We start from the raw sequence: 26,754 nt of genomic DNA on the forward strand, positions 1-26,754 counted from the left end.
GACCGGATTTAAGAATCATAGCACTGGAATATACGCGCACGCAACAATTGTCTACGGTTGTATAAAAGACTATCCTTCTTGTTTCAACTAAAGCGTGATTCAATCATCGATGTATAAATAGGAGAGTTACATTTTCGAATTAAACGACATGAAGAAAAATATTATAAAAAAAGTAAAATATATTAAAAACTCTTATCTATATTCATCAATTTTCATTAGCTTCCATTGTAAACACATTCTTTGGGAAAAAAAGATCAGTATAAAGCCATCTGGAGAAGCGAATCAGTCTTAATCCCCATTGTCCACGCAAAGTAAACTTGTCGATTTGGGTACAGGCCATTACACCAAAAACTTGTTGACAAAAACTATGAAAGCTCAGTTCTATTTCATTTTCGCAAGCGGATGAAAGTAACTACATCATAAAGCCGTTGCCAGTATCTGTCGTGAATTTCAAACAGGATACAACTCTTAGTGTGCAAGTAAAAAGTGTGGCGTTGAATGTATTGAACTGTCATCTGAACTTAAAAACCGGTGACAGCTTGACTATTACTGTGGAAAAAGTTTCGAAAATATGCGGTGTGAATGTTCTCAAAATTTATGATATCCGCGAAGAGGCCCAGCCAGGCGAACTGAAACTGGTACAAAAAGGAAGAAAAACAGTTTTCAGTCCAATTCACGTAAGAATACTTACGTGGAGGGAGTGAAATCTCGAATAAGGAAATGTCAATTGTCAATAATTTTTTTTTTTGGAAAACATACCACCAACCGTCGACAGCATAATAAACAGAGTAAAGGATGATAAGGACCTATCAGCTTTTTCAAAAACCACATTTTGTAGGTTACTAAATGACACGGATTTTGAAAATGCTTAAAGAGATCGATATTCGATAATGATGGAAAGAAAAGATATCATATTTTGGAGTACAAGTACCTCAGACAAATACAAACATTGAGGAAACACATTATTATATTAAATAATCTCAGATATGCAGATGATACAATACTCCTTGCGGACAGAAGAGAAAAGCTGCAAATTTTGGTTGATCGCACTACGCAGTACTGCGAGGTATGGAATATGTACGTTAAAGGAAAAGCTAGGAAAATATCCAGATACAATTAGTTGGGATGTGAACTTGCGTTGAATAAGCCTTGAAATAAAACCATTATGCAATGGAATACTGGGAATAAAAATTAGAATTATAGTATTGAGATGGTACATATAAAAAGACTTGCCAACTTTGAGTTGTGGTGTTATCGAAGAATGTGGAAAATATCTTAGACACATAAAAAAAAGAAATACTTGACACTATGAAGGAAAGAAAAATGAACTACTTTGGTGACATACTAAGAAAAGAAAAATATGAGTTCATGGGATTATTTATACAAGGGAAAGTGCAAGGAAAAAGAGGAAAAAGAAAAAGAAGAAGTGTTCATTGAAATGGAAATAAGAATTATAGAAAACACAACAAAAGGTCTCTTGCAGGTAAAAGACAAGAGTATGAGGATAATAGTGTGAATCGAATACCTATATACATTAAGTTTTGCAAATAATGTAAAAAGGAAGACAGTGACATAAGATTGATTGATTGAAAAAATAGTAACAGAAAAAAGCACCATAGGTAGAAAAATGAGACATCGAACTAGATCCTTTGAAAACCAATTTGAAGAAGCGATAAGAAAAGAGAATTCAGAAATAAGGAGAGAGTTACAAGAAATGAAAAAAGCAGTCGAAATAATCGAAAAAAAAATAGAAGAAAAAACAACATTGTAATGAATGGTCTAAAAATGGATACAAATGAACCAAGCAGCCTAAAAGAAAGAATAAAAGGACTTTTTAATAAACATCTTCAAGTTGATATTACACCTACAACAGTAAAAAAAATAGGCGAGAATACACGCGTAATAGAACTAAGAAATAAAGAGAGAAAACACGAGATCATGGCAAAAAAATATAAACTAAAAAACGTCGTAGGAGAGAAAATATTCATCAATGATGACTAAATAGAGAAGAGAAAGAAAAGCAGAAACACTTAAGAAATTTTGCAAAAAATGAGAAAGAGAAAGGCAAAGACGTCAAAATTGGTTACAACAAATTGTTAGAAAACCAAGAAGAATGGAGACGGAACAAAATAAAAAAGGAACTGGAAAAACATCCAAAAAACTAGAAAACTACACCCACAAAAGGAATATTGGTAACGACCAAAGCAACGTAAAGGATCTGACAATAACGACCAGGGCGACGAATAGGAATAACGATAGGAAGAAGCGCGATGCAAAGGTAAACAAGGATGAAAATAGGAAGAAGATGAAAGATATACTGCAGAAAAAAGGAGAGATAAAAATGGGAATGTGGAACGTAAGAAGCATCAATGAAAAAGAGGTAGAACTTGTAGAAGAAATGATCAGACAAAAAAATAGAAATATTAGGATTAACGTAAACGAAAATGAAAGGAAGAGGTTTTAAGAAGATACACAAAGGATATTGGTTATTTTGGGTAGGAGCTGATGCAAAGGAGAGAGCAAAAGAAGGGATACTAATTGCACCGAATTGACTACAATACGTTATAGAAGAATCATATGTTAACCAGAGAATATTATCGCTGAAAATGAAACTGATAGACGAGGAAACATGGACAATAATATCAGCCTACGGAGTAAATGAAGATGCAAAAAAAGAAGAGAAGGATAAATTTTTCGAGGAGCTTCAAATGCAAATTGACAATGGGGAAGAAAATATAATTGTAATGAGAGATCTAAACGGTAGAGTCGGAAATAATAACAATGGAATTGAGGAACGCATGGGAAAAGAAGGAGAAGAAATACTAAACAAAAATGGTGAAAGAATAAAAGAAATATGTATGGAGAATAAACTTGTTATAACAAATACAAAATTTAAACATAAAAAAGTTCACAAATACACGAGAGTACAAGAAAGCAGAAATGACAAATTAATCATAGATTACTTTTTGGTAAGTAGCAACAAATGGAAAAGAGTACAAGACACGAAAGTGAAAAGAGGCTCAGAGATTGGCAGTGATCATCATCTAGTAATAATGAGAATGAGAACAGCAAAAGAAAAGGAAGAAAATAGGAGAAAGGTAGTAAATGAAAAAGTAAAAAGCTACAAATTAAAAAAAGAAAAATATAAGAAGATATTCCAAGAAAAATTAGACAATATTTTGAAAGGTAGGGCAAAAACTGCAAGTATAGAAGAAAAGTGGGAAAATCTCAAGACCAACTTAATCATAGCTGCCGAGGAAACTTGCGGGAAGACAAAAATACCAAATAATAGCATGAGGAGAACTGAATGGTGGACGGACGAAATACGAAGGAAAGTAAAGAACAAAAAAGAAAAATGAAAGAGATATCGAAGTACAAAGCACCCTGAAGATTATGAGGCAAATAAAGGAAAAAGAAAAGATATACAGACGTAGACAACATAGTGGAGATACAAGAAATAAATGAAGAACAAAAAGTAGAACCCATAACAACAGAGGAACTGGAAAAGGCAATTGAAAGAGTTAAATTAGGCAAAGCACCAGGCAAGGATCATATCACCCCGGATGTGATAAAATTCATGGGAATAGAGAATAGAGAATGATATCATAAAGAGAGCAGAAATACCACAGGACTGGAACAAAGACATTATGCGACCAATACACAAAAAGGGCGACAAGAGAAACTGTAATAATTACCGAGGTATTACTATATCAAGTATTCCTGGGAATAAATAAAGAACTTAGTTTCAAATAATTACAGATTCTCCGCGCTAATATGGACAAATCAATTATCAACATTTTATAAAGGATTTATTTGCCATAGAAAACATAATAAATTTGTTATTTGATAATTTTATATTTAGAAAATAATAAATACATTTTGGAGAGAGAAAATAAGCGATACTTACTATTTGAACCAGTCCCATCTTGGTTTTCTGCTATGAAATATTCGAACAATTCAAAGATACAATTAGGAACTCTTGGGCAAGCATAAGCTTTCTTCAATCTTATATACTTTTGGTGTATGCTGAAGTTATTAGCATTAAGAAATCGTTGTATAACGACTTCATTCTGGAGGGATTGTCAATAATTTTATTGATACATCTCCACTAATTTTAAATTACTACAAAACGTTCATTTCTTACGATCAAACAATGAGTATTTTGATCAATATTGTTCAAATATTTTGAAGTTGTTTTAATAGCAAATTAAATATTTCCACATTGAGAGTATACGATTATTTTTGAATTAAATACAGAGTGATATGCAAGTAGGATGGTCTAAAACAGCTACGAGTTAATCCAATAAAAAACTACCAAACAATCGACGTAAACCTTATGCCGCTTTGTTTTTCCATATAATTTTATTTTCTTCTTCTTGACGTGCCTTCTCCTTTCGGAGGTCATCATTATGTGTGGAACTCATATTAAACCACTTCCTTAAATTTTAAAGCCAAACAATTATCGTTCCAATACTGTTCTTGTCCTTTATTTTTTCTTCTAATATTAGTTGTAGCATATATCTTAAAAGGCTGCTCAAAATTCAATAAGTTGATTATATTAAAAATAAGTTCAATAGTAGTTCAATATTAAAAATGAAGGGGTCTTAAAAAGAGATAATATCCAAATGGAGCTTGTAAATATCGTTATAGAGTGAGAAGTCTCATATTTAGGCCATATTTTAAGAGGCAGTAAATATAATATTTTAAAAACCATTTTAATGGGCAAAATTAGAAGTTGGAGAGGACCATTTTGCAAACAATAGTCATGGTTCGGAGACAAGAAACTGGTGCGACTACCTGATATCTTTTCTTAACCATGTGGCAAGGTACTTATATTTTCCTACTATTTTTATTGTTGTATTAGAGACTATTTGCTTCATTATTTCTGTTGTTTGTAAGATTTTTAGTGACTTTCATAAATGTTTTCTTATTCAGATTTATTCCAAAGAAGTTGCACGTGTCATTTAGATGGTCTATTATATTCTGTAAACTAATTAAAATTATCTGCAATTATAACCATATCATCAGTGTAGCGTAAGTTATTGATAACTGTTCCATTTATTATTGTGCCCTTTGTTCTCTCGCCCAAATATAGCTTGTTGGAAAATGGCTTCACTATATACATTAAACCATAGACATATAATACAGACTGAGCGTTGCAATACAGCGTCGTTCCCACAGTGCGAAAAAGACAACTGACGCAAAGCAGTCCCTTCTTCTCTTTCTAATGGGCAGGATTTTTTTACCAAGTGACTTATGACCAATGGGAAGGCGAAGATATGAAGGGAGTTTGACAAGACTGTATTGTCACCTCCATTAATATAATAGCGGCTTCCCATGATCGGCAATTCTACAAATCATCGCGCACAGCCGATGAGCACGGACGGCAACGCACCACAGACAGAGCTCTTCCTACGGTCAGTGACAGTCTGTATAGGTCCGTGACAGTAGTGTTTGATTTAACCTTATTTTAAAATGCCAAGTGAAAGAGAACGTATTCGGAATACGGACATGTACCGCACCTTTGATACGACGATACGACGCGCCAGCACAGACGTGCCTGTGCTACCACGGACGAGACATTTCCCACGGTGCGTGGGTGCGAGCTGGTCCGCATCCGTCCGCAATATCGCCGATCGTGGGAAACCTCTTTAATTACATATTACATATTACATTACACAATTATTAATTACATATTATTATAGTTAATAATAATTTTAATAATATTTTTAAGGTAGAATTTAATATAAAATAATTTAAAGCTTTATGTTAGTTTAGATTTAAAATCCTAACGCCATCTGAACAAAGAAATCTGAACTACTGACATTTCAACCTATGAGTCAATCATATTTTGTTTTTGAATCTGAACAGATAAACTGGCAAATAAAATAAATTAAAATTATCTGACATATAAAATATAAAATATTTAGGTATTTGCCAAACAAAGTACTGAATAAAAAGTTATCTGGAAAATAAATTGTGTTTATTGTAGTTCGTTATTATGTTGTAGGTTATTATGAAATCAAAAATATAACCTAAATATTGTTGTTAAGTGTAGGTTAGAAACATGGATATTCAAATATTTAATAAAATCGGAGAGAATGATCAGTTTAATGTTTATAAACTCCGAAAATATAATATTTGATTCAGAATTCTTCTTCTTCTTATTCTTTTTATATAGACATGACTCTGTCTGTTTTTCAATGTGCCTCCAGTAAGTTGTCATTCCATCGTTTTCGTGGTCCTCCTACTGATCGTCTTCCTATTGGGAAACCGTCTCTTGCCGTCTTTACTACTTCTTCTATTTCTTACCCAGTGCTTGTTGTTCCAGTTTGCTTCTACGTCGTATATCTATACTTCTAGCTCTGTCCCATAGTGTCTTACCATCAATTTTTCTACGTTTTTTCATCTCGGCTGTTTCTAACATCCTTTTTGTCCTCTCTGCGTCAGGTCTTGTTTCGTCCGCGTATGTCATTATTGGTCTAATGACTGTTTTGTAAATTCTGCCTTTCGTTTCTTTGTAGAATGCTGATGTAGAATTGAACATTTTAATTTTTGTAATGATAAAGCCTTTTTTAAAAGGTTAAGATTAAGTAAACCGACAGTGATCTATATTCTGAGAAAATTTTGTAAATAGTTGTTAATAAATAATTATAAAAGTAGGTGTATACATATTTTCATTAACTTAGTTTAGAGACTCTTAGGGATATCTCTTTTTCAAGAGATATTAGTGCTCTTGATTTAATAATAGTAGTATCGGATTCCAAAATGAAAAATATGTACATAGTACCTAGGTTGTCAGATTATTTTAATAATTATAAAATATATTCAATTATATATAAAAAAGAATTAGTGTAAGTATACAAAATATCCAGAGTTTAATAGGAAATTTTCAAAATTTTCAATAAATCTTCTATATAATATATAGAATATTATTCTATATATTAATAAATAACAAAATAAATAAATAAATAAATCGAATCGATGAATTGTTTTGTTCTTTTCATGAAAATATTTTAGTCCTAATATAAACAAAATCATCGTATAATATGTTACACCATAATAAAAGATGGTCTAAACTTTTTTTTCGTAGTCGGTTTAGAGGTTGTGGTTGTAGTTGATCTTCTAAATGGCCGTTGTGGTGCACCAGCAGGAATTTGGTTAAAATTTAGACGATTTAAATTTGCAGGATTGTTATTAGTGCGAAATGGTCTTCTAACAAAATTGTTGACATTATTAGAAGTTCCGAATTTGTTCTTTGTTTTGACCGGAAATAAGGCTTGCCTTCTGAATCCATTAGCTGTGTAGGTTTGGGGTGGATAATTCCATTGATACATTGGTTTTGGCCTGAAAATATTGTAGAATTATATTATAATACTACCTTATCCTAAACTGTTGTATTATTTTATTATTTGTATTGTTTTAGTATGTTGTATTATTTATTAACTGCATGAAAACAGAAAGTAGAACGCAAGATAAAAGAACTTGTATTTTCCTTGGAAAAATAAGAAGACTTATATTGGAAAGGCACAGCAAGTAAGTGACGCATAAGCTGCACAAAATTCAATTTTATGCTTGCGCGGATGTGCGGCCTCAATAGATCCAATGGATTGTATTGAAACTCGTTAAACAGCTGCTGAAATTAATGCTCGAGACAAATGAAGACTGGCCCCGTTAAAAGCGGCCCACAACTTGCGTTATTGCTCGACAGTATTTTGTTTGACGAACAAGTCTGTTCGAACAAAAATGACGCAAAACGGAAGTGTGTGACTAGAAAACTGTCGTTTTTGTGGGCATGCAAAAATGATGGAATAATCAATTTAATGGAATAATTTATGTCTGTCGAACTTGTTCGATAAGCAGCTCAATTCGAGCAAATCTGAAGTGTGTGGGTACAACAATTTTAAAAACCGACTATTTAGCCATAAGCGGCGCATTCATATATTTTTTTATTTTATTTTCAATTTATTTTTTAAAATATCTATTTCAAATTCAATGGGTACATTTCTCAACGATTTTTTTCATTTTTGTCAGAATTTATAGAACTCTCGTAGTTTTCCGTGTGTGTAGAAGATTAAAAGTCGCGAGTATAGTGATCAAGTTATGAAAGACAGCATATAAAAGTCTATTGGCAAAAGAATCAGGAAAGAAAAATATTGATTTATTATGAACAGACTACAGAAGGGAGTTAAAAATAGCGGCGCTGGAAGTGATGACATATGAGGAGGTGTCAATCAAAATCAATCATGTCCATAAAAATCAAAAAATGAGTTAGCAGCTGTTTCATAATATAAAGAGTGAATCCTATTCTATGGTGTTTTCGGTTTCGGTTAAAAAAAATCATGTCCTGTTTAAAATGAATACACAATATTAGGTTCTCAAATCAAATGAAATCATGTCCACAGTTGGTTTCAATCATACCACCACATGTCCATTCAGCTAATAGGAGTGCCCCGATTTGGTCACGTGATTTGACCATGTCAACACATTGTCTGTGTTTTCCCTCTAGGTTATGTCGATAGCGAGTATTGAGTTTGTATTGCACTGTGGTTTAATTTTAATATTATTATAGTAGTTTTTATTAAATAAAATTGAAATTTTCCATGGATGAAGAAAACTAAGTGAGAGTGGGCGATGCCAATGAAGGATCTCGTAAAAATAAAAAGACTGTGGATAAAAAAACTAGAGCCAAGCTTAAGCGATACAGTACTCCAGTGGGATGTCGTGCGATTGTTCCATGTAAACACATGAACAAAGGTATGAAATGTGCATTAGTTAGGCCTATAGATGCTATTTTTGTTCGAAATATCCTCTACAAAATACCTGACAAAAACACTCAAGATAACACCATTGCCAGTTGGATAAATCAACGTAACATAAAGCGGCGAAGGCCTAGGCCTACCTCTGAAAAATCAAAGGCTAAAAGTTTTAGTGTACAATATTCTATACTTTCATCAACCGGTAAAGTTATACTTGTGTGTAGGAAACTTTTCATGCATATTACCATGGTGAAGGGAACAAGGTTGACTAATATTTCTAAAAAGGTGAAAGAGGGAAAGGCTGTTAAGGATCAGAGGGGTGGCGATAGGAAGAGTCACAAATCTGCTGCGAACAAGGAATCAGTCCGCCTTTTTTTGAGAAATTTAAGAGGAAAAGAAAGCCACTATAATCGAAAAAAATCGAAAAGGATTTATCTTGGTGCAGACTTAAACATTAAGAAGTTGTGGCTTATATACAATGATTCTGTACTTGATAATCTTAAAGTTAAGAAATCTATGTTTAGGAGAGTTTTCAATGAATTAAATATCGGATTTTCATCACCAGCTTCTGACGTTTGCAGTACATGCAATAAAATAGATCTTCAGCTGAAAATTGAGAAGGCTAAAGCTGTGAAATACTTGGTAGTGGTCAACCAATTTATGATGGAGAAAAGAATACACAGATTAAGAGCTAATGCTTTTTATGGGCTCTTAAAGGAAAACAAAGAAAATGAGGTTACTTTCTGTTTTGATCTCCAGCAAATTCAAGCACTTCCCACCTCCTATTCAAGACGCGTTCTACAAAAGACAATTACGTTTTTACTCTTTTTACATTGTAGCATCAAACGCAAAAAACCCCATATTTTACGTATGGACTGAAGAACTTGCAGGAAGGGGTGCGACCGAAGTTTCATCTGCACTTATAAATTTCTTGAACTCCGCTAATTTTTCAAATGTAACAAGACTGAATCAGTTCTGTGATGGGTGTGCCGGTCAAAACAAAAACAATGCCGTTGTTCACACATTAGTGTATTACTTAGGATCAGTGCAAAATGCTTTAGAGGAGATTGTTCTAACATACCCTGTTCGCGGGCATAGCTTCCTCCCCGCTGATCGGGTGTTCGGAAGGGTTGAAAAGTTACTCAGGAAGCAGCCTACCATTGCAACAAAGGAAGAGTACTACAATGTATATAGTTCTGTTGGAGAAGTACGGAAACTTGGAGGGGATTGGGGATTGATTGATGCTAAAAGTTTGGCTACACGATTTAAAAACATTGAAATGATATCTGAAAAGAAGAGGATTTTTGTGAGGAAAGAGAAAGCTGTCAACCGCAATGGACAAGAACTTACTGTTATCAAAGTGAAATCGGCACAGAATTTTAGGTTTGAAAGTGATTTTGAAACCTACAACAAGCCTCAAAAAAAAGGCTGGCATTCTGCAAGGTCGTTCTCAACTCCTGTAGAGTCACTTCCACTGAGCAATATAGTGAAAGCAGCTAAGAAGAAGGACGTGGAGACGTTACTTGTGAAAATGTATGGTGATGACTGGCAGAAACATGACTTTTTATCTTGGTATAAGACCATAATAGTGGACGTCCAGGACAACGAAATTGATGCTGACGAAGTGGACGAATCCTGTGATTGTCTAGAACCTGACATTGTACTACACATTTAAACATTTATATTTTGTGGAAAGTGTCGTTGGTAAATGTTAGCCATTTTTCAAGATATTTTTTGTAACAATACAATAGATATTTTAAGTAGTCTAAGAGTTTTTTTATCAATCCCTTCTATCAACGTCCATGAAGTCCAATCAAATAAGAACATGTCCTTTTTTTAAAATGTGTTTACAGGTTTATTTATACCTTCAGATTTGAAATATTTACTAAGAGTCAGTTAATTTCAATAAATAAAATGATATATGCTAATTTATCCGATTTTTCATGTAAGGTTATTTACTAATACGTTTTTTGCGATTTCCCTAAAACTTCTTAAGGTGGACATGATTGATTTTGATTGACACCTCCTCATATGTATATATATATATATATATATATATATATATATATATATATATATATATATATATATATATATATATATATATATATATATATATATATATATATATATATATATATATATATATATATATATACCAAATCTGTGGTATTACGATGACCTGTCATTTTTGAATGACAACGAAACCACACGTTGTAGTGTATCAAATTTAGAGAATATTGTCTTATTACGGCAATGACAATAATACCTATAATAATACTAATATAATTAATAAGGTGTTTACAAACCTTTATTTTATTCAAAATTGTAAGCGGAAAAATACATTTCTCCAAGAAATTAACGCACCATTTTAAAAATTGGCCATTTTTGATGGTTCGAATTTCCTAAACCTGTCTTCCAATTTAAGTGATTTTTTTAATATGTTATAGCGTTATTCTTTAACAATATTGCTGTAATAATATTGATGTTAGACAATAACTGTCATTGTATACCGGGTGTACCAATCAAACTGTGATTTTTTCTCAAAGTTCGCGTGACATTGTGGAATATTCTAGCATTTATAAAATACTGAAATTAAAACCCAACTATAGCCCCATATTTTCTTAACATTCTGTTTTTTGACTCATTCGCTTATATTGGATAATAAAAAAGTTAGGTACTTTAACAACTAGTCTTGTTTTTCGTTTTAAAAGGGTGCAATATGTTTCGTAATCCATTCTCAAATAATTAAACAAATCACCACGTTCCAATTTTAATTCCTTTAACAAGTTTACATGAGAAAACTGGTTTCTCATCAAAAGACATTTTTTCGCCCATTTTGTTCATTTACGTTTTTTGTTTGATTTTATGGCAAACGCCGCCGCTACTTCAAACACATAAATTCGTTTTATACTCCGACAAACTACTAAACAAAATTGAAACAAAACTGAACTGTGTGTAAGTCGTATTCGACATTTTTGTTCGAACAGAGTAGTTGCTCGTCGAACAAAACTGTTGAGCAACAACGCAATTTGTGGGCCGCTTAATACCGGGACTGACAGCGCCGAGGGTAATGCCATGGAAGAGTATATGCAGTAGTCACTAAACTACTAAAACATTGTAAATGTACATTATTTATTTATAGGCCTTGGTGTGGAATTTTCTGTTTACCACTCTTCATTGAATGACGCGAAAGCTAGTATTTATATAGTTTTTAATATTTTTTGCCTCAGTCACAGACGCGGCAAGAACGCAGAGAAATGCCAGGAATAAATAATTCCAGACCAAGGCCTATAAACCCTAATATTGACAAATACTGACCGTGTTTGTGAATAGGAAAGGCTACACTCTTTAATAAGAAGCTTTTACGAAGTGGAGGTAGTGCTTACCGACTTACTGATTTGGGGGCTTAATTGGCTGGCCAAAAAGATAGCATAATTTCCCTCAAGCCAGTGGTGGAATAGTTACTAAGTTGAATGAGTTACCTACTATATATGACTTCTGGTATCAGTGACACCCAGATTTCATTGCCTTCTTCCGGTATGTGGAGGTTATCCGAAATCTATGGAACTGGATCCCGTTAGAGGCCATGCTTCCGCAGATGATAAAAGTATTGAAAAGTAGGCAAAAAATATGAAAGCCACCAATATAGATAAGGGTACATAAAAAAGATCTTTCAGTTCGCAGTGTGGTAAGTTCTACAAAGCTAAACAACCATTTTGAAATCTACAATTTACAATCAACAAAGAGAAACATGAACTCACTATATTCCTCTGAGAGTAACCATACAAGAAAGATATTGACAAATAATTTACATATATAGGTCGTGATAAAGAGACATAAGAAAATAAATGGAAATTTTACCTGTTATCATAATATTTGTTGTTAAGGTTCATATTATTGATTCTTCGCATGTTCGCTGTATTCGGAATACTGTAATAGTTGATTTGTTTTGGTTGTCTATGTTGATTATTTTTGCTAAATGTAGCATGAGTTATGTAGTCGCCTTCCTTTTTGCTTGCATCTTTAATACGTTCTTCTTTTTCGCAGAGTATACTAGCTACAGGTATAAAAAGTAACAGAAGGCGGAAAACCTAAAATAAAAAAACTGTAAGTTTGTATTTTATTATAAGACAGGTTCAATCTTATTCTTCTTCCAAAATATAAAATTAACTTGAAATCTGCTTCTATTAAAAAACACAAGTAAAAAATATTATTTTTGAAATCATCAAGTATCTAAATTCAAGTCCAAGAACTTCTATTAGCTCCCAATGAAAATTCTGGACATTTTATTTTAAAACATTGCTTTTCAATTGATAATGAGGCGCGTATAGTAGGGCGGGCGCTCATTTGTACAAAGCATATTCTAGATATCCGAACTTTAAGCTCAGCAGACGCAGGGAGTGAACACAAACTAGTACTAGCAAAAATAAGAATGAAAATAACAACAAAACATTTTTAACAGAACGACCCTACAAGAGAAATGTATTAAAGAAGACTAGCACAGAAGATACAGCTGAAACAAATAGACGACATCGAAGATATAAACGCAAGCTGGGCGAAAATTAAAAACAACATTGAAGAAGCAGCAACAGAAGTTCTAGGAAAAGGCAAAGTCATACTGAACAAAAGAAACAACAAGAATACACATGGTTCAGAAGAGAAATAAAAGAGAAATGTAAAGAGACGCGAGAAGCCTACACAAAGTATAGAACAGCAAATACTCCAGAATTCCGAGACACCTATAGAAGAATACGAAATGAAACAAAGCAGTTGGTAAGAAGAACAAAGAATGAGCACTGGGAACCATTTACAAAAAAGATGAAAAATACTGTATAAAAGAAACATACCAATCAATATTATACAAACCATCGAAAACATCTACTTCTATAATCGAATACAGGCAAAGATAAATGGAAAACTAACACAGTGTATACCAGTACAAAGCGGAGTCAGATAGGGTGACTCGTTAAGCCCACTTCTCTTTAATATAATAATGGACGAAATAATACAACCAGTACGTAAAGGTCATGGTTACAGAATGGGGAACAAAGAAATCAAAATATTATGTTATGCAGACGACCCCGCCTTAACTGCCGAGACAGAAGACGAGCTCCAAAGATTTACACACATCTTCAATATAACAGCCAAAAAATACAATATGATAATATCAGCAGAAAAAACCAAATGTATGACAACATCTAAATACCCACTACGATGTAAAATCGAAATTGATGGGAAAATAATAAAGGAGGAAGCAAGGTTTAGATATCTAGGAATAGATATAACTAGTTACGGAGATGTTGAAAAAGAAGTACGACAACAAAACTTAAAAGCAAGTAAAGCGGCAGGATCTCTTAATGGCACAATCTGGAAGAACAAACAAAGACAAAACACAAAAACGAGAATCTATAAAGCAGCAATTAGACTTATATTAACATACACGGCGGAGACAAGACCTAATACATCTAAAACGAGACGACTACTAGAAATAACAGAGATGAAAATACTTCGACGAATATCAGGGAAAAGTCTGTTGGATAGGGAGAGAAACAAAAACATAAGAAGAGCATGCAATATAGAAGACATAAATGAATAAGTGTAAATATTGGCAGACCAAGAAAAAAAAGGTACGATAATTTAAACAATTTAGGAGGCTAATATTGAAGAAGAAACAGGCTTTAAAGCCTACATACAAGAAGGAAGAAGAAGAAAAAGAACAATTGTTTATAACTTGAAAACGATCGAGTTTACAGAAAAAATACAAGAGACCTAAAAAATTGATTGTTAACAATTTTTTCAAAAAAATTTGAACATTTGTTAAAAATTTTGAAATTTTGTTAAAAATCCTTTATAAAAGGTATATAATTTAAAAAACCCAATCGGGCTAAATCACAAAACGTTTTCGGAATTCATATTCCATCATCAGTGCACTAGGTGGGTATACATGTATTCAGCCACTAAATATGTGGGTAAAAACCCGTTAAAAATAGTTTTTTTAAATTTAGTTTACATTACATATATGGTGTTAAATATTATGATGTTAAAGTTACCAGTGGATTTGGTAACATGGCGACGTATGACTTCACGTGAAGTTGCTGGTCCTGAGACGATATGTCTAGGAGGACTTGATGAAAGCAACTGAGTTGGATTCCGAAAACGTTTTGTGATATAGCCCGATTGGGTTTTTTAAATTATATACCTTTTATAAAGGATTTTTAATAAAATTTTTTGTTGTATATGGTATACAGCCAACTACAGGAACTTAGATTCCTTGTGAACCTCTTGATCCTTATTTTGGGGTATCTCAGGAAACTGTTTATTTAAAAAAATCCCATAGGAATATTTTTCCAAATGAACCCGAGCTTTTCGCCTTGTTTACTTATTTATGGTATTTCACGAAGTAATTAAAAAGTAATTACCAATATTATAAATATAATCTTGTGTATGTAATATTACCTATAAATAAAATCGCATTAAAGTGGTAACTGGTAGTTAACATTAATGTGTTTAGTATCCTTGTAAATTTATTTTTAATCAATACTACAAACAGTTAAAGAGAACTGTGAAATTTAGCAAGAAGTCTTTAAACAAGTAAAATCTTTTAAATCACACTACTTGACATTTATAAGAGCACAATTATGGCAAAATAATGATATAATGTTATTCCTATCTAATAATACTGTATTTATAAAATCAAAATTCATTTATAAAAATATTGTTAAAACTCCATTCATCTATACTTATAACTAGGTGGTCAATTGCTGAAAGCGCCATATAAAATCAATGGAAAATTTTAAACTGTAGAATTCCTCAATTATTATACATCAAAGGCCATTATAAACTATCTTAAAAGGCTGAACACTGTAAAACAGATTTAACCAACTGTTATAGCTATTTGCCAAATTACGTATATTCCAAAAATTTCAGTTTTAAAAGTAGTATATTTTATTAACAGTATCTTGGTTTGCTATGAAATGTTATTTAGTTATTGAAATTTAATAAAATGTTAAAGTAGGTTAACGAAAAAGTAGATAAAATAAATATGTTTTATTTATACCTGAACACTTAACTCACCTTATTATACTCGGTTTGTGATTCCCAGTCCGAACTCTCTAGTGAATTCAGCGATTATTTTTTTGCGAAGTTAGTTACTTTTTGACAGACTAAAAGTGACTAGAAATTACTATACAACCAAGCACACGTACTCATAGCCAATATTAATAGTAAACAAACTAAATAGTAAATAAAATAGAACTTTGCGAATTACCGATAATCAATATTTATTTATCTGCACCATATAATAAATAGTTATGTTAAATTATAACAACTAAAATATATTTTTTAAATATATACTACCCAACATTTGATGGGTTTAGTATACACTTCCACTATTTAAAATAATTCTTCTTTTTTTTAAGAAAGAAGTCAGCAATAGTAGGATACTTGAGCTATTAATACTGAGAAGTAGGAATTGTTGTTTTGTAGGTTTCCGACAATGAATCTGTCAAAATATGCCCGAGCTAAGCGAATGGAGTATAGTCGACTATATCAAGATAAATTCGAATGGATGGATGCCTGTCTGATGAATGCATTGTCGAGAAGGGAGTACGCCAATGATGCGTTTTAGCTCCCTTATTATTTAACACCTAAACAGAAATCTAGGCAATGTCAAGATATCTAACTTGTGTTTCGCCGACGACAGTACTTTTAGCCCCTTTTCCACAAGAAATCATTAACTTACTAAAAACTCGAGGTACAAATTGCTAGATAGAACGACTTCCAGTCTTGCTTCACTTCCATTTTCCGTTATGTAAGAGACAAGGTATTTAAATTCTCCTACTCATAAGTCCTCCCTATTCAAAAACCCTTCTCCAAAATTCCAACTTCTACAAAATTTTTTCTTTCCTCCTTTAACACAAAACTATCTCAAAGCAAACAATGCATCTGTTCTCCTCCTTTTGTTCCCAAACCCAAACCCAAACTGTTTTTTTCCTATCGATGTCTTCCTCCTTAAACATCGCTCTACAGTTCTCCACCAAATTTTCATTAAGTGCTACATTGACTTTATCCGTCTATAGCTCTTACAGTCCTGAATGCCTCCTTAATCTTTATACGGTAGTATCACGTTCTCTCTCCATGCAATGGGCATCATTTCTTCTTTATATATCCTCTTTACCATTTGGCACAATACATCAACCCCTTCCTCCCATTGAGTCTTCCAAATCACCACAGGTATTTTATCTGGTTCTTCTGTCCTACCATCTTCTCTTTTTCCTCTGTTGTTCTTTATTTAGTAACTTTGACACTTATATCAGCTTTGCTTTATTTCAACATCGGTTCTTAACACTCTTTTATTCACACTCTTAATCTGCTGCATGTGAGTCAAGTCCTTTGAAGACTTGCTTGCTTTGGCAATGCTGTATAACCTTTTTATACCCTTAGGGGTCTCTATCTCTTTAATACAGCTTTGCAGACCATCTTTTCTTAGAAGTTGGTACAGCGCGCTTTGCTTTCCTCTTTGCCACTCTGTATGTATGCTTGTCTTGCTCTCTTTTAGACCTCTTTCTAGCTTCTTTCTTCTTCCTAACCTTCTGTTGCACTTAATCGTTGCACCACTGTTTCTTTGTCCCTAGGAGGCCCTTTACCAGATGTTTTTCCTAGCACTCCCTCTTCCACTCTTACCACAACTTTGCTGTTGGCTCTTACCATAACTTTTTGTTAAACTTTCCAGCACTCCAGTCTTGAAGACTTTTGAATAATTAAAAATAAAAAGTAACGCGACCGCAAAAAATTATTAAAAGACAAATGCTTATGAAAATATCAAACTGAAAAACCGAAAATTAAATAAATGAAATAGAAAAAGTATCTCAAAGAGCAGATGCAAAATATTGAAAATTAGCTAATCATTGGCTGAGATAAAATGATAATAAAAACAAATGCATAAGTTAAAAAAAATTAAACGTATTCTACAAGAATGATTATTAAGGTTACTATATAGATAGACAGATATAGGACGATTCATGATCATTGATATTATTTATTCATTATTAAAAGTATTACATGGAAAGCTACAATGAAGGAGAAAATAATATAAATTCTTTATATTAGGGATGTTGGAGGGGCATTCAATATATTGAACTAAAATATTCACGTTTGATTTACGTACATCTCTATATGGACCCGTTAGAGTTTGGTTTACGAAACACTATGGGAACTTGAAACTCGAGAACTTTAATGCAAAAGTTCGTACATCTGTATATGGACCCGTAAGAGTTTGGTTTACGAAACACTATGGGAACTCGAAACTCGAGAACTTTAACGTTTCTAAGTTAAAGCTTTTAAGTTAAAAATGAAAAAGTTTTAAGTCGATAAAGATCTTAAACACAAAATATCTTGGTTCGTACATACATTTAGATAAGACATATACAATTTCCTGTAGTTAATAATAGAAGAGAAAAAAGAAGGCAGATTGTTTCTTGTTAAGAAAAGCCAAAAACCTAAAGAAGAAAACATTGAAATGCCATACTGATACCAGAAGGAAAATATAAGGAAACTTGAAATGAAGTACCTAATTATAAAAATTAATTTATTGAAAGTAATTTTCGAAAAAGTAAATACGAAATTATCTTGTTTTCATGCAGATTCATATAAAATAAGTAAATTATTTCTAATTTGTATAAAATTTACATTTGTATGTATATTTCATCAATAAATACTACTTACCATGGTGAAATACACGTCTTAAGAAACAAGACCTATAAATGTCGGGTAAATCTATTTTTTTCTCTAACTGTACGTGTGCCGTTAGAAATATTTAGCAACTTAATTTAAATGTTATTTAAACACGACTAAATTCAGTGGCGTGGAAATATTGAGAACATTAACACGTGATGTTAAATTATCTAAACGTTGATGTAATTTTCGTGCTAATTTCCTTTCCTTACTTTTTTCCACTATTGTTTTTCAGTTTATTTCGTAGATCTAGCTTTCCTCCTTTTCAAATTAGTTAGCCTCTTACAGACTTCTTGGTAATTTGATATTTGGTGTTGAGTTTATTCTGCAATTTCGCTTAATTTTATTTTGTTTGCACGAAATCTTTAGTTTTGCTTTAAAATTAATCTTATTGCTATAACTATACTTCCCGGTACTTTTTTCTGTTTATTTTATTTTTATTTATTGTATTTTTTATGTGCACCACAATTATTCTTATCTTTTTTTAAATTCTATTTATTATTTTACCAGTTGACATTCTATTAATTATTATTCTCCTCCACGTGCGGCACGAAAGAATTCTGTCCCCTTAACCAACGAGGCTTATTATTCCGATGTTCTATTAGCAATTAAGATCCTAATAGGCTTTTCAAAACAATTTAAGAATAAGAAAATTGTCAAAGATAACGAAAAAGAAGGTGGGACAATACCAATGTGGATTCAGAGAAGGAAAATCAACAACAGAGCTTTCCTTTTATTTCGGTATACTTTTTATGAGTACTAGAAACCAATTCGCTAAGGATTTTTGTTTAGTTGAGGAGATATGTTGTGGAATGCATTTTAGATTCCCCATATCTCTAATTACATCTTTATCAACGTCTGTTTTGCCTTGTAATTCTTAGAAGGCACAGATTAAAGCAGAAATCTGAATTTGGTTTCGACAATTAGTTTCCGGATTTAATATAAGTTAGTTTATAATATATTGTAATATTTTTAACGTCTGGTGAAGATAAAAAAGTAAATAAATAAAAAACAATGGGACAAATTTTCTGTAAATAACTTTATTTTATATACAAATAAATATTCAACAAACTTTTTTAATAATTGGCAAAATAATCAGTATCTATATTACCGAGGATTAAACTCTAAAATATTTTGGGGACTAATATACATAAAAGGACCGAAAGCTGTACTGTTTTGCGAGATGGTACTTTGTAATAAACTATTTGTGTCTGTACTAATAATTGGTGAAGTTCGACTGCTTGTGGAAGGTTGCAGAACCGGTTCCATATGTTCAGTTTTCGGTATTTTTTCTTTAAAATTTTTGTTCATTTCTTCTCTTCGTTTTCGAGCTCTTCGGTTTTGAAACCAGATTTTAACTTTTATATCTGCTAGTTGGAGCTTTCTCGACAGGTTTGAAGCCTCTTCGCTGCTTAAATATGGACTTTCTTGAAATTTTTCTTCGAGGGTGGCAATTTGTTCATTGGTGAACGGAATCCTAGGATATCGTCCCAGTTGTCTCTTTTGAGGAGGCTCTTTTTTTTGAATTCCTGTAATTAAATTTGTCATGGTTAAAGTGTGTAAAATAACGTAATACAATATTGATTTACATAGTTACTTATTACTAGTAAAAATAAATATTATTCATTGCAATCAAAAGAGGAATTCAAATGCTTCAACAAAGAATAAACCTACCAAAGTTGATAGAAATAAATTAAAAGATGCCAGGAACAAATTCATCGTGAATTTTATCACGTTTTTAAATTACAACTGAGCAAATTTAAACCTCCAACATTACTTATTGGATGACTTGATGGAATTAAATCTTAACGACCAATCCTGTGCTATGATTTTTGGAGACTATTTTTCATTTCTACTTAATGCTGAATACCCTAATGAAAGACTAGTCTTCTATCCTAGTGTGTGACTAATCCTGTGCTACGGTTTTTGGAGACTATTTATCAAATTTACTTAATGCTGAAAACCCTAATGAAAGACTAGTCTTCTATCCTAGTGTGTGACCAATCCTGTGCTACAGTTTATGGAGACTATTTTCATTTCTAATTAATGTTGAAAACCCTAATGAAAGACTAGTCTTCTATCCTCTTGTGTGACCAATCCTGTGCTACGGTTTTTAGAGACTATTTTCATTTCTACTTAATGCTGAAAACCCTAATGAAAGACTAGTTTTCTCTCCTATATATATATATATATATATATATATATATATATATATATATATATATATATATATATATATATTTTACTCAGGCAAATACACAATGGTATCTCTTATACTAAATAAATGGATAATAATAGAAAAAAAAAACACTCAAAGGAATATACAAGGTTGCTCGCTTCTTCTGTAAGGACCCATCAAGACCTTTATAAAGACAAACAATCCTGGACCACTGATAAGGTATTGTTACATTTATAATAAACAATGGAAACTTATACACTGTCATAGAATATTCTAAACACATATACTAGTCTTATAGACCCATACAATTGTCCAAAAAAAAATCTATAATTATACTATAATTGGTTAACAGAGACTGTATATTAAATGGTACATACAAATTGCATTTGATTAATTTGTTATACAGGAAGTTTAAATGCTGGTGAAATTTAAGATACTCTAAAAAGATATGACCAAGATTACTCAGGTTTCCGCAATTTTTGCAATTATCGTCCTAGATCACTCTTATTTTAAATAAATGAAATGGACAAAATGCACGTCCAAAGCATAATCGGTTGATGGTGGTTATATGTTTAAATGGAGTGCTAAAAAAACTCTTAAAACAAATGGTTTGTGGAATAACTGGTTGTAAGGTGGTGTACCTTGAATGTTTTGTAAAACAGTAATGATTCCATTGATCTTTCTATATGAATAGCTGATTTAAAAACATAGTAATGGCATCTAATATATTTAAGGTATATGGCAATGAAGAACTTATTATATCGTAATTAAGTAGTCTATATAGACCCCAACCGCCTCCATGGAGGTCATACTTGACCACCCTCCATTACAGATATGGATGGGGGAGGCGAAGGTAAAAACATACAGAAGACGGATAAGAAGCAAGGAAGTAGGGCAAAAGGAGGATACCGAGATCAAATTTGGAGAGATAATGACAAATCATCCTGAGTTGAAAATGCTACCAGATGCAATGCAACCTAAATATAATTTCAAAAAGCCGATTACTGTCGCCTTTCTAGAAAGGGGCGAATGGTAGTCAAATGCAATGAATCTCTCAATGGCAGATCAATGCTGAAATACGGACGGTTTTCGTAATGAAGAATTTGGAGCTGGAGTATACGAAGGGAAACCAAGTCTAAGCCTTAGTGAAAGCACCCTACTATATTCCAAGCAGAAATTTATGCTATCGAGATGTGCCTGCAGAAACTAATAAAGAGGCACTCTATAAAAATTATATTGGATAGCCAGATGGCATTAAAAGGAATGAAATAGTATAAGATGGACGCAAAGTTGGTTTAGAACTGTCTTCAGAATCTGATTTGGATCCGAAAAAGTAACAAAGTAAGTTTAGTCTGGGTGCCTGGACATACTGAAATTGAAAAGAAAAAAAGTGGATCTACTTGTAAGGGGAGGGTTAAAAGAAACATTCATAAGCTCAGAACTTTTTGTTGGCATAACCAAATGCAAAGCCAAAAGAACGATATTAGACTGAGTAGAACGGATGAAACGTAACCGCTAGTACGAACAAATGGGTCTTCTAATAACCTTATTCGTTATCTTTGAGTCTACTATTAGCTACATTATTTGGATAACACAAGGACTTGCAATCTATTCTGACGATAGATATATTATTAAAGAAAAATAAAATTTATTGAAAAAATAATAAATACAGATGTATAGATAGAGATAGCAATACAGCTAGGCAGCTAGGAAGGTAAACATGCTTGGTTAAACTAGAGAATAACCGTAATAAAGAAACAGTTATGCAGAATACAAATAAACTGGAACAGATGAAAGAACATTTAGTCATAAACAATAATTTAACAAAAGTATAAGTAACAAAAACAAGATAACGAACGAATTAAGAAATAAGATAAAGAAAAAAAAACGATAAACTAAAGCTTAACAAATTAAGAATAGACTGTGAAAGGAGAAAATAAAGTAAAAACAGCAATTAATAAGAACTTTGTTTACACTGATACACAAAAGATGACATACTCGGTAAGAAAAATTGAAAAGAGCGGAAATAACAGAAAAAAATATCGGAGAATAACGTAGAAGTAGACACAAGATACAAAAAAAAAAATTATCTAACTTTTTCTTTTTTTCTTTATCTTCTTTCGTTTTTTTATAAAAAAAATATGGCTAATTGGTTTATCAAAGGACAACATCCCGAGAAAAAAGAATATTGGAATCTGTGAACCCCATATAACAATAAAAAACTGCTATTTCTAGCTCAGTTTGCGCTTTATTCCAAATAAATAAAATACACAGTTTTCAATAGGATTTAAATAAAAAACAAATAAAATACTAAAAATATCAAAACGTTAATAGTTTCTAATTAATATAATAATTATCAGTTTAGTTATGAATAAACCAAGGAATTTTTTTGCTTATTGTTAATTGTCCTCTTACTTTTACAAGGACTTTAATATCTAATTATAATATATACACTGAAATAATATACAATTATAATCAATATTTAGGCAAAAATATAATAATCATATAATGCTTTAACTTTATCAATTTAACTGATAGATCAGGTTAGGTTTACAAATAATTTTGTTTTAACTGAATTGAAAGAGCGAAAATTGAACAAATAGTCTATCCCATCAAATGTCGACTGTTTTTTATTATCTAGAACCTCAACAGTCAATGTTTCTCTGTGCAGCATTATAAGCACGAAAGAAAATTGCTTTAATAGATAAAATCTATTAAATACAATACCGCAGGAGTATATTCAAGGAACGGAGTGATTTGAAAAGTGTATTTGTGTATCAAACGATGAAAATGGTGAGACGTATTTTATGTGTAGATGATTTAGCTTTTAATAACATGTATCTTGGAATGAGAATTTTGGAAACCATCAAGACACGAAAGCTGCATCTAAGCATTAGAATAGCCATGATGATTGCCAACCTCCGTCGCGGAGATGGCACGTAAAAAAGAAGAAGATCTTCTGTTGTTCGCAGCAGTGACTCAAACTGTTTTTCTGCTACATTACTGGAATCCTCTTCTATTAAAATACTCTAAAATCAATTAGAGAACTAATAGATTTAATAAATCAGAGGATAAGCTTAACACAAACAGCAAGGTTTCCGTACTGGAAGATCGTCTACAGATGCAAAATTCGTCATAAATTAAATTGCCGAGAAATCAATAGAGTATAATAGAGCAGCATTTCTATATCTGATTGACTTAAAGAAAGTATTTGGCAGAGTTAGACTCAAATATGTAATCCATCTTCTGTATAATAAAGAAATTCCCTTAGATAGAATATTTTGATATGATCTTTTGATCATATCAAAGTTTTTTCTCAAAAATTACACATTTTTTAAATTACATAAAATTGGACAATTATGATAAAATAATTTGACAAATACTCAGTTTCTGTGAAATTTATAAAATATCTGTCCGGTTTGAATATAAAATACTTTATGATACACACAGCTCATGGGTAAAACTTATTGAGTATCACCACATACAGAGGTCAAAGTATTAAATTAGATTAAAAAAATTATTGAATGTTTTAAAATTAATTATCGGAGGATATTTTTGAGAGCCTTGTTTTGAGAAACAAACAAATCAAAGAGGTTTTCTGATATCTGAAGGCAATAAACAAAAAGCATATGTAGTACTCATACTGGTGTGCCCAATCATGAAATAAAATAAAATGTTTAACTCTGAAAAAATGAAACAAACTTTATGACAAGATTTTGGTTGAAGGCCTTAGTGACACAGACCAAAATTGAATAATACACCATACTCAATAATAATAATTAAATTAGTTACTTTTAGTTAATACATATTTGAAAAACTTATTGAGTATCACCACATACAGAGGTCAAAGTATTAAATTAGATTAAAAAAATTATTGAATGTTTTAAAATTAATTATCGGAGGATATTTTTGAGAGCCTTGTTTTGAGAAACAAACAAATCAAAGAGGTTTTCTGATATCTGAAGGCAATAAACAAAAAGCATATGTAGTACTCATACTGGTGTGCCCAATCATGAAATAAAATAAAATGTTTAACTCTGAAAAAATGAAACAAACTTCATGACAAGATTTTGGTTGAAGGCCTTAGTGACACAGACCAAAATTGAATAATACACCATACTCAATAATAATAATTAAATTAGTTACTTTTAGTTAATACATATTTGAAAAACTTAAAAATTTATTGAGATGAAAAAGAAATAATTTTTGTAGAGATACAAATAAATAAATAAATAATATAAATAATATTTATATTTAAATCAGTTGATACAAGTAATAAGCAATATATTTATTTTATAACGAATCCATAAAATATTCTTAAACATAATTACTTACTTGGTACTTTAGGTGGACAAAACCTCGTACACTGTAACCAGGAATATGTATTTAAATCATTTACCCCATCCCTATTCGGCGACGTATTATGCTCTAAATTAACCCCAGCTTTGTTTAAAATATGGTTAATACTAAAATCACTGTGACTCTTTGTAACTGCCCCCTTATCTTCCATTTTGAAAATCATCACTTGGCTATTTTCAAAAAATATACTGTGTCAAAACATTCAACCCCGGTATTATATATGAGGGTACTACCCCACTCTCTGCAGCAAGGACGTAGCTGTGTTTACTTGTAAAAGGGTGAGTTTAGAGTTTCAAATATTTTTTCTTTTAAAGATACGGGACAATATTTTTAAAAATAGACATATACACAGTGTTTCTTACAATTACAATCCGGTCTTAATTTATCAAGAAAAAATTTTAATTCAACTTAAATTACTAATGTTCTTTAAAGTTAAAAGCGTATCCTATGGCTTCCCTTTTTTGAATAGACACCAAGAAACTGCTTATGAACATTACAATCTAACCAATCACTATGATTAATAAGCAATTTAAACTTAAATTATTACTAAAACTTAAGACTAAGGACAAACTCACTATACATACCGGAGATATTATATAAATTTCCTAAATAATATAAACGATAAAGAAGAGACAATAACATTAACAATGGAAAAGAAATATAATAACAAACTACCTTTTCACGATGTTTTAATCTCAAAAAAGGATACTGGATATGAGACTCAGGTGTATAGAAAACAAACACAATTTTTTTTAAATTCGATGTCTAACCTATTGAAAAATGGCTTCGAAAAACGCTAAATTGGTTTTTTTCGGCATTTTAAACTTTTTATTTGCATTTGCAATTTGTTTAAAGATTATTATAAACAGCTTGTGAGTATGAAGTCGGCCTTTTTCGATAATAACCACCAGCCTAATACTCTGCTTTTCATTTTTTACTTAACTAACTCAAAAAGGCTTTTTCCTCTTTTATCCTCTAATCGAGCCTGCGTTTGTCAAGGAGCTGGATGGCCTCAAAATTGACGTGTTAACGAAGTCGTTGTTCGTGACTCTTGCAAAATTGTTGATGGTCTTGTAGCATTTTTCCTGCCACTCTGTACAAGTTTTTCATTTGCGTCCTACAAATATTCGAAAGAGAAACACTTTAGTACCTCTTCAAGTAGAATAAACAAAATGCAATTATTTATTTACATTGACCAAAGTTGCTATGAGGACTGGCTGGGAGAATTAGCATAGCAGCGACAAATTTTTCATTTAGATTAGTTCCATTTACACCGTCAGGGAGTGAAGTCAAGGTTTTGACCTGACATTTCGTCAGTCAAGTGGTGCTGGGATTATACCAGTACTGTAAATTCCCGCTTAGCCCATCTGAGAGAGCCCATATCTACATTTCACAGACTTGAGGGCGGCTTTTGATACAATAGACAGAAGAATGATAGATACCTGTCTCATAAAATTAGAAATACTAAGATTACTGCGAAAAATATTATTAACTTTGGTTGTATTAACTATTATTACAGAATAATTGCAAAATTTGAACACTTTCAGCCTTTAATCCAGTTCAGAAAATTCGATATGGCTTGGCGCCAGACTTGATTGAGGTCGCCTATAAATTGTGCTGATAAATCACCTAACAGTCGACCCACTAATCGAATATTATCGAATAATATTATATTTTTCGATAATAATTTTGCTAATAGCGTACTGCATGAATACTGGGTTG

General features: G+C 31.8%; 1 protein-coding gene and 1 long non-coding RNA gene across 3 annotated transcripts; both read right to left on the minus strand.

Annotated features, from left to right (window-relative positions):
- Positions 1-5,720: 5,720 nt before the first annotated feature.
- Positions 5,721-18,600, minus strand: LOC140442833 (uncharacterized). 2 transcript variants are annotated; one of them, XR_011951155.1, is made up of 3 exons: positions 18,486-18,600; positions 12,624-12,853; positions 5,721-7,347 (listed from the first exon to the last, which is right to left on the minus strand). It is a non-coding gene; the product is annotated as an uncharacterized lncRNA (long non-coding RNA). The 2 variants fall into 2 exon arrangements; XR_011951154.1 differs by lacking the exon at positions 18,486-18,600 and adding an exon at positions 15,837-15,926.
- A 951-nt stretch (positions 18,601-19,551) lies between these two features.
- Positions 19,552-25,186, minus strand: LOC140442834 (homeobox protein MSX-1-like). Its single transcript, XM_072533803.1, has 2 exons — positions 25,009-25,186; positions 19,552-20,023 (listed from the first exon to the last, which is right to left on the minus strand). The coding sequence occupies exons 1-2, from the start codon at positions 25,181-25,183 to the stop codon at positions 19,602-19,604; spliced, it is 597 nt and encodes a 198-aa protein (XP_072389904.1). The 5' UTR covers positions 25,184-25,186; the 3' UTR covers positions 19,552-19,601.
- Between the last annotated feature and the right edge of the window lie 1,568 nt (positions 25,187-26,754).

Source organism: Diabrotica undecimpunctata, chromosome 6 (assembly GCF_040954645.1).
Source record: "Diabrotica undecimpunctata isolate CICGRU chromosome 6, icDiaUnde3, whole genome shotgun sequence".
Lineage (NCBI taxonomy): Eukaryota > Metazoa > Arthropoda > Insecta > Coleoptera > Chrysomelidae > Diabrotica > Diabrotica undecimpunctata.

Coding starts and splice junctions, on each gene's coding strand:
- LOC140442834 (XM_072533803.1), bottom strand. CDS start 25,183: ATGGAAGATAAGGGGGCAGTTACAAAGAGTCACAGTGATTTTAGTATT. Junction 20,024..25,008: donor TTGTCCACCTAAAGTACCAA/GTAAGTAATTAT, acceptor ATTTAATTACAG/GAATTCAAAAAAAAGAGCCT.